General features: G+C 58.7%; 2 protein-coding genes and 1 pseudogene across 2 annotated transcripts in view, besides 1 other annotated feature; all 3 read right to left on the bottom strand.

Moving 5' to 3' along the window:
- LMXM_20_1350 (putative coatomer beta subunit) overlaps nt 1-460 on the bottom strand; it is a gene marked incomplete at both ends in the record, with an annotated part of 3,000 nt that extends 2,540 nt beyond the window's left edge. The window contains one exon of the mRNA XM_003875148.1: nt 1-460. This exon is cut by the window's left edge and continues 2,540 nt beyond it. Coding sequence (XP_003875197.1) covers nt 1-460 — 460 coding nt within the window.
- A 2,737-nt stretch (nt 461-3,197) lies between these two features.
- Nucleotides 3,198-3,952, bottom strand: LMXM_20_1340 (annotated as a pseudogene).
- Nucleotides 3,198-3,952: a sequence feature.
- Nucleotides 3,953-6,038: 2,086 nt separating this feature from the next.
- On the bottom strand, nt 6,039-7,178 carry LMXM_20_1330 (kinase-like protein; the record flags this gene model as incomplete). Its single annotated transcript, XM_003875147.1, has 1 exon — nt 6,039-7,178. One exon carries the CDS (start codon nt 7,176-7,178, stop codon nt 6,039-6,041), a length of 1,140 nt encoding a protein of 379 aa, XP_003875196.1.
- Nucleotides 7,179-9,121: the final 1,943 nt, after the last annotated feature.

Raw genomic sequence — 9,121 nt, 5'->3', positions numbered from 1 at the left:
CGACCTTGTGCGACAGGTTCTGCACCACTGCCGACACGAGCGGCTCGATCAGCTCCACCTCATTCACCTTACAGAGGAAGCGCAGCGTCAGGCCTCGCACGTACTCGTTAGGGTGGAGCAGGTCACTGCGCAGGAAGCTGCAGATGAGAATGATGACAGAGAGGAGTTTGCCGTCTGCGTCGCGCTTGTCAACCACCTCCCAAAAGTACAAGACGAGCTTCTTGATGAGGTGGTCATCGATGGGGGTGATGTAGCGGATGACGGACATGATCAGGTAGTTCTGCGGCTCGCCGTTCACGTGGAGGCGGATGATGGCCATGAGGGCATTCACGCGGGCGGTGGTGTCGCCTTTCTCCAGTGCGTTCTTGATTTCCTTTGACGACATGGCGCTGGCCGCCTTGCCCACGCCGACGAGCAGCGTGCTGCTCTCCTCCTGACTCGGCACTGCTGTCTCCGCCATGTTGCTTGATGCTTGTATGTATGTGTACGTGTGTGTGTGTGTGTGTTCACGCGCAGCTGTGAGGGGTCGTGAAGGCTGGAGAGAGGTAGAGCTAGGATAGCGATAGCACTGCCAGTGCGTGAGTGCAACCTCCTGTGCGCAACCAGCGCCTCCTTCCCACAAGCGGTGGTTTCTCTGGCCTCACCGTTTTTTCCCCTGCCTGTCGTTGTTTTTGTTGTTTTGATGGCGTCGCTGTTCGTTGCCGTTCCAAAGACGCCACGCGCACGTGCCTGACTAAGTGAATAATGCCCGCCCTCTGTCGCGCAAAATCCGGGAAAGTGGGAGAGAGGAACGGAGGAAAGAGCAAGGCACATTATTCAGCTATGCGGGGACTCCATCCCCATTTGCGAACCTGCTGTGGGCGCCGCCACAGAGCGAGTTGAGCGCTGACAGGGAGGTCGGAGAAGCGCAATCTTGCATTCCGCTCTCGCCGAATGCCTGCGCCTTGTGTGTGTGTGTGTGTGTGTGTGTGGTGTTGGATGCATTCTGCGAAGGTGCAGAGCACCAACCATCCTCTCGTCCGTCATGTCCCTCAACCCCGGTGGCGGACATGATCGGGAGGCTGGCCACGCGGTGGGACTGACTTGAACGCACAGACAAGGTAGTAAAACCAGTCGACATCCTCCCCAGTACAAGAGGGAGGGAAGGAAAGCTAACACGTCCGGCACGCACACACATGTATATATACATAGATGTATGTACCCACCGTGTCCTGCGAACAGAAGCAGCCCGAAGAAAGCATAGCGGAGACCACCACAACACCCCTTACACGAGGGCGACACACTTTTGCGGTGAAAAGGCGAGGGAGCGATAGGAAATCGTTGACAGTATAAAAGCGTCGTGGCTGAGGTGTGGGGAGAGTACCCGCCGCCGCACCCCCCCCACCCACCCACTCTCCTCTCTCTACAGGGCGTAGAGAGATGCGCGACCTCCTGCCTCCCCTCCCATCTCGCCCGCCAACGTAAACGCATGAAAAAGAAACCCAGTATTACCCTCGGTGCAGGGCACCTCTCTCAAACACCACGCCGACGAGGCCAACACTTTCGGTCTCCCAGTAAAGGAGGGAGGAAAGAGGGGGGAGGGCTGTCTCACATTTGCCAGCGGCAGGAAAAGACAAGAGAAGCGATATTCGTCACCATTCGTCCTTCTTAGGTACGCCCCATGCGGTATTGTGCACGTGAAGGAGCCCGGTAAGGTACGCTCTCTCGCGTCGGTGCTCTAGTGCGTGGGTGTCTGTGTTATGGCGCTAATGCCAGAGCCTGCTCAGCGGCGCACAGGAAGCGGGATGAGCGGGGGGTTGGTGCTCAGTGAGAACAGATGCCGCCGCACGTATATGTACGCATGCGTGTGGGTGTTTCTACAAAGGAATGAAGAAGAGAGTGAGAGTACAGTCGTGTGCACACGGACACACATAAGCCACGGATGTGCAGAGAAGCCATCCCACACACCAGGTGAAGCCGCGTCTCTACCGGATGCTCTTCTCTCGCGTGCGCCTTTGTCTATCATTGCCATGATCGGACTTTCAGTTCACCGATCTCGCGAGCGCACCCTCATGGCACGACGATGTCAGCGATCGTTCTTCTTCCCTCTTTTGCCATATGTTCCCTGCTCTGGGGATGATGATGTACAGCGCAGAGAGCAAAGCCACGCAAGCGCGCGCGTACACAAGCCTACACAGACATGCACATGCGCAGCTGTACGTCAACTCTGCTCCGGTGCACAGACCAATGAGCGAGAACGAAGAGAGGCAGAGAGACAAGCGCCACAAGACAGTAGACCGAGAAAGAATGGCGGGAGGCGGGAGAAGCGGTGTGTGCGCCAGCGGGCAGCGGGCAGCGGAAAATATGCAAGGAAAAAAAAGAAAGCAGAAGAATAAAAGTGGCGCAGGCGAAGACAAATATTTGTGGGGCGCAAAGACTTCACAGAGCGCGAGCACACGAACGGAGACGGCGGCCCTTTCACGCTTCGTTTTCCGCGGCGCTACCCCGACCCGTCTGGTGTTCGCCCTCGCTTACTTCACCGGAGCGGTCTTCGTTGCTGCTGCTGTCGCAGCACCTCGCAGCAACGGTACACGCCCCCCCCGCCCCAACGCAGCAGCGACGGAGACTTCTCTCGAAGCACGCAAGCAGCCAGGCAGCCATTTTTTTATGCGGCAAGGGCATTCCCAGCGAAGCATGCATGTAGAGGGGAGCCGTTGACGGTGTCCGTCGGGAGCGCAATGACGGCTGTGTGTACGCCGCACCCTGCTAGAGCTCCGCGCGGTAGAGCAGAGGACGCAATGGAGAACATCGCATGCGTGCCTCCTCGGTTCCAGGACGCGTCACAACGTGCAAGACATGCAGGCCTTCGGTAACGCCACGGCAGCGTCCTTCACGCGGGTGCACCACGCGCAGCCAAAAGCCTGACGCAGGCATCGGTGGGGCACACCTGTGCGCACGCTGTCGTGGTGTCGGCGACACACCGTCGCGGCGCTGCTGTGGAGATGGCATTCGAGTTCGGCACCGCTCAGTCCTGTACAGTGAGAGCACGGGCGCGCAGCTCTCGTCCATCCACCTCTCACTACCCTTTACCAGGAAGGTGTCGCCAGGTCGGAGGTGCTACCGGACTGCCTGCCCTTCAGCGGCCTGCAGAACGGCATACATGGCAGCCATCACATCCGGGCGACACGCACGCATTTGGAGGATGCGGGACGAAACGCTCAGCAGTGCAGGCCCTGGATGCCCTGCAGCTGCAGTAGAACGCTTACCACGGTTGGGCGACGGCGCGGGTTCACGGCAAGGATCGATGCGGCCACAGTCACCACGGCGCGCGGCACGCTCGACAACTCGTGGCCGCGGTGATCGCAGGCGGGGAACATCAAGCAAGTCGAGGGGGCACTTGGGGGAGGCAACGACGCCGTCACGTCCTGTCCATCTCGAAGACCGGGAAGACGCCAGTGGCCAATCGGAACAAGGTCACCCCGAGGCTCCACACGTCACACGCCGCAGGCACGTCGCAGTCGCAGAGCTGCGAAAACGTCTCCGGTGCCATGTAGTGCGGTGTCCCCACGCAACGCTTCAGCTCCTGCCCGACCTCCTCCACGCCGCACGCGAGCCCAAAGTCAAGTATGCGCACGAGCGGCGGCCGCACGCCACTGCAGCCACAACCACCATCACCAGCGTCGAAGACATTCACCACGAAGTTCTCTGGCTTCACGTCACGGTGCACAACCCTGCTCCAATGCAGATGCGCCACAGCACGCGCGCACTGCGCGCACAGCGACAGCAGCACCAGCGGCGGGAACCGAAAGCCGCAGTGCACCGCGTACCGCTCCAGGCTGAAGTCACCCGCGTCCATCGGCAGCGCGATCACGCCCTCCCGGCAGTCGAACCACGGCTCGTACATCGGCACAACGTGCGGCGACACCCCAGCGCGACGGCACAGGGCCACCTCACGCCCGGCGCACCGCACCATCTCTAGCACCGCTGAGAGGCGCGTCTCTTTGCGCAGCGATAGCCGCTTCACCGCGGTCTTGCGCCAAGCAGCGTCGCCATCGTGACGGTATGCAAGCGTCACTGTACCGAACGAGCCAGCGCCCACTCAAAAACAGCGTTGGGGAAGCACGGGTCAGCTGAAGGGGCAATGATGTCTGCATTATCAGCGATGGGGCCACTCATCACTCAAAGTTTGCAAAGCACTTTGTACAGGCGATCAAGTAACCATACACGCGGTGGAGAAGCATGCACAGCTGTGCAGATGGTGCGGGAGGGGAGAAGGGGAACAGGGGCCACGGGCTGTCAGTTTCCTGGCATGCACACACAGACAGACGCACAGATAGAGTAAGACGCGCGTGTTCAGTGATGCGGTGCGTGTTAAAGGAGTGGTGGTCATCAAGACATATGTAGGAAGAGAGCGGCGCAAGAGCAGGTGGAGAAGAGCAGCACGAACAGTACGTTTTGCTGTTGTTTGGTGAGAGATGCATTACGACACGGCGCAGTCTCGACGCCCAAACGAGTAGGGGAGCAACGCACACGGTCCGTCGCGGCGGCTAGAAGCACCGTCGAGAGACTACACGACGTAATGCTGAGCTCGAAGGTGCGAAGAGGAGAGCCAAGAACGAGAAAGCGGTTCACTCCGCACATCTCTACACGGAGACGGTGTGCTTGTCCGTCTGCGTGAAAACTAGCGCAACGCAGAGGGGGTTTAGTGGATGGCGCGCACTGCAGTGCAACAGCGAGGTCCGAACGAACAAACGGTTGTATGCGCTGGATGAGCTGACGATCTTCCCATGCAGAACGGTAAAGATAGGAAAAGAAGGCGCCCATCGGTGGGGCATGAAGCGCACACACACACATACACATACAGAGAGAGACACCCATCGAGAAAAGACACGGCCATCTACAAAATCTTCCTTTTCTTTTTCGCCGCCTCCTTACGTTCGAGGGAGCGCGTTCCCAGTACGTTCTGTGGTGGTCCGAAGATATCGCCCCCCCCGCGGCTCTCTCCATACCAAGAGATCATCCCTGGGGAGGGGGCATTCAAAAACGTATATAAACATATGAAAGCGCTGAGGAGGGAGAGGAGGAGAAAGACAGAGCGGCGACGACGACACCGCTAGCTTGCGTTCCTCAGTCACACACCTGCGCAGACATCCACAGACACAGGCCGACACCAGGGAGCATTCATCCCACAGGATGACATGAAACCAAAGTGTCGACAAGCACTAAAGAAGGGGGAGGGGAGGGGAAGAAAGGGAGGGAGGGAAAGAGCAAAGGGGAGGAGCATGCGCATTGAACGACACGCACACACGCATTGCACATTACGGCGCAGAAGCACAGACAAAGATAAAGAGGCGAGTCCAACAAAACACCAACTCCAGCACGTAGACACACACACACATACGAAACAGACTTCTGAGTAGGGAGGAAACAGGTTTAGTGAAGGATGCACGCACACACACTCGTGTGGTTACTCTGCTTTGCTTCAAGCGGGGGAGCGCGCGAGGTGATTCGAGAATGTCGCATGCGTAGAGGAAAGCGGTGTGCAGGAAGACAACCGACACGGCGCAGCACCCCCGCTTGAAGCAAGTGAAAGGATAAGAGAAAAAAAAACGGGGTCGTCGGAAGGGGGAGGGGGAGAATAGTGGAAGGATAAGACAAAAATAGGAAGCACATAAGTAACCAGAGAACTATATAGAGATAAATATATTCATTTAGTTTATATATATATATACTTGTACTCATATATATATATACACACACAGATGTGTGTACATGTGCATGTCTGCATATATAGAGAGATAGATAGATACAGATATAGATGTATTTATAGGTGTATGCACGCATGTATGAGAAGACGCGAACCAGAGTCGATGCGCGGTGTCGGAAGCAAAAGGGAAAGGAAGAACGATGTGAGAAGGAACGAAAAAAAATGACACGAAGGATAACGTACAAACGTACACGGGGAGGGGCTGGCAGCGGCGGCGGCAGCAGAGGGAGGGAGAAACGACACGCACTCACACGCATGCGCTCGCACATTTGTTGCCTCCTCGCCCTCTTCCTCACTTAGGTGCGCGTTGCAAGACATGGCAGGGTTGCGGCAAAGGCCCTGGAGGCCATGACTGGATCTGGTGACTGAACGCCTCCTGAAAGCTCTGCAGCTGTAGCAACACAGAATCCGCGGTGGGTCGGCATCGGGGGTCCAGCACGAGCATCGACGCAGCGACTGACAACACCGCTAGCGATTCCGCCGACAACGGCTCATGAAAGAGATTCCTCGAGGGGGGCCACAGCTTTCCGCTGTGTAAATCGGTGAAGGGCGGTTGCCGCCACGTCCTGTCCATCTCGAAGACCGGGAAGACGCCAGTGGCCAATCGGAACAAGGTCACCCCGAGGCTCCACACGTCACACGCCGCAGGCACGTCGCAGTCGCAGAGCTGCGAAAACGTCTCCGGTGCCATGTAGTGCGGTGTCCCCACGCAACGCTTCAGCTCCTGCCCGACCTCCTCCACGCCGCACGCGAGCCCAAAGTCAAGTATGCGCACGAGCGGCGGCCGCACGCCACTGCAGCCACAACCACCATCACCAGCGTCGAAGACATTCACCACGAAGTTCTCTGGCTTCACGTCACGGTGCACAACCCTGCTCCAATGCAGATGCGCCACAGCACGCGCGCACTGCGCGCACAGCGACAGCAGCACCAGCGGCGGGAACCGAAAGCCGCAGTGCACCGCGTACCGCTCCAGGCTGAAGTCACCCGCGTCCATCGGCAGCGCGATCACGCCCTCCCGGCAGTCGAACCACGGCTCGTACATCGGCACAACGTGCGGCGACACCCCAGCGCGACGGCACAGGGCCACCTCACGCCCGGCGCACCGCACCATCTCTAGCACCGCTGAGAGGCGCGTCTCTTTGCGCAGCGATAGCCGCTTCACCGCGGTCTTGCGCCAAGCAGCGTCGCCATCGTGACGGTATGCAAGCGTCACTGTACCGAACGAGCCAGCGCCGAGCCACTGCGGTGTCCAGATGTACGCCGGGTCGTCGCCGACCCGCATCGCAATGGAGGCACACCGCAGCGCCTCTGCAAAGAGAACGTTGCGGCGGTCTATTTCCGCCTCTGACGCGACTTTAGGCGCGTTCTTGGCATTGGCCACGTCACGCTCCGCCAAGTCTCTATTCCCGTGCTGCATGGCGGCCGACATGTCTGAGCTTGTGTTTCGTGTGCTCATGTGCTGAGAAGCAGTGACCGCTGTCCACCGTCTTGTCAAGGTGTGGCAGTGTGATGGCGATCCTCCTCTTGTCGATGAATCTCTGCGCGACGTGCAGACGCTTCCGCGTGCACTTGTCGCTCTCTAACTCGTTGTTAGCCTCCCCACCCCTCTCGTGAGGCACTAACGCCAAAATGAGCCGGGCAGGGGAGAGAGGGGATGTGGGCGGCAACCACTCTCTCCTGATTGCGTTTCGTCTCTGCACAGACGCGTCAAGACCGCCCGCCGGTGCAAACAGCGAAGAAGTGATGCGGTAAAAGAGAGCGCGCGCAACAGCAAATACTGAGAGGAAGGCGAGAAAGCCACGTCGCGCCGTCTTAGTCACAGGCGGCGTTTGTGCTCTCTTGGCACGTCTGATCTTTTTTTCCTCCGGGCTCCCTCTCCCCCGGCCCCGCTTTGTGTGGCGCGCAGAACGTGCAGTAAGAGAAACCAAAGAGATAGAGATTGTGCAGACCGGGAAGCGGCGATGCAGGAGGAGGAGGAGGGGAGGGAGGGGAGGGGGGTTGGTGAAGGAGGGCGCGGGGACCGTGCGCAACTCTTTTCCACCTCAAAGGCGAGAAAGAGTGGTGGGAAGGAGACCAAAGGAAAAGCGAAAGGAGCGACGGGGCAGGGCGTAGGTGCGCTCCGTGTATCCAACACTACAAGTAGCGACAGTCAGGTACAATAAAGAGGTACAAGAAGGAGGGAAGAATGGGGGAAGGGGGTGGGGGACAGTCGCTCTGTCCTTGTACCTTGTCTCTGTTGCTGTGCCTTTTCACTTCCTCCTTTTGCGCAGACGTCGTCTCCTGAGCAGACACACTTGCCTGTGAGTCGACCTCAGCGTCGGCTCTTCACTCGCTGCAACGATGAGCGGGGAGGGGAGAGAGAGAGAACAACAAAAAGGAGAGAGGGCACACGTATGGGGAGGGAGGAGGTCTTCGAAACGCACGTGTTTCCCTGGAGCACACCAGCGAGGAGGAGGGAGGTCTAGATATGAATGGATTGCTTTTCAAGTAGGTACGGGTGACGTGTACCTGTGTGAGAGGGGAGCGAGGGGGGAGGGGCAGGCAAAGAGACGCAGAGAAGCGGGGAAATCCACTCTTTGCTTCTAAGGAAGCACGCGAAGGCACCAAATCGGTGTGTATGCACTTGTGCGTGTGTAGAGATAGGAAGGTACAAAGGGCGGTAAAGTGGGGGGAACGAAAGAAATGTTGCCGAAGGGCTCTGAGGATAGAGGGGACAGAGTCGGGGAGGGGGGGTGCTGAAGTTGTGAGACGGAAGACAGCTGCGATCTGGCACGGCGTCCCAAAGCGGCCAGTGATGAAAACAAAAAAGAAGAGAAGCCCACAAGCCCTCCAAGCTTGCAGACGCGGAAGCGTGGTGGAAGGGACGTACACAGTGGTGTGTATGACGGCGATGGAGGTGGTGGGTGGGGCAGGTGTGAGGTCAAAGGGGAGGGGGGCAGAGCGCTGCGGGGTGACTTGTCGTGGCGCTTTCTCGAATGCAAATCAAAACGCTGGCGAAAACGACCACGACAGAGACGGGGGGGGGGAGTGTGCTGAGCGGAGGAAGAGGGCGGCGCAGGATGGAGGGAGCGCGAGAAGAGAGTCGGACACACACCGATGTGCACGTCTTTTCGTGGCGGTATTCGTGGGTTTCGCTCCCGGCGGAGTGATTCCGCCGTCACAGAGACGATAGGGAGACGAGAAAAAAAAGGGTGTCGAAGATGGGCGGGTGGCGCATGGAGAGGAGTGCCGGAGGGATGGGTGGGGAGGATGGCAGCGAGCGGAGAGGCAGACAGAGGGGAAGAACGACGGGGGTCGAGGGAGGAACGGGTACGGAGCTGGGCCCTGGCAACGGCACACGCACGCAGATAATGGGTGCAGCTGTGCTTGCGC

The sequence above is a fragment of the Leishmania mexicana genome, chromosome 20 (assembly GCF_000234665.1).
Source record: "Leishmania mexicana MHOM/GT/2001/U1103 complete genome, chromosome 20".
Lineage (NCBI taxonomy): Eukaryota > Euglenozoa > Kinetoplastea > Trypanosomatida > Trypanosomatidae > Leishmania > Leishmania mexicana.
Note: the sequence above shows the minus strand (reverse complement) of the source record. Positions and strands in the feature narration are given on the sequence as shown.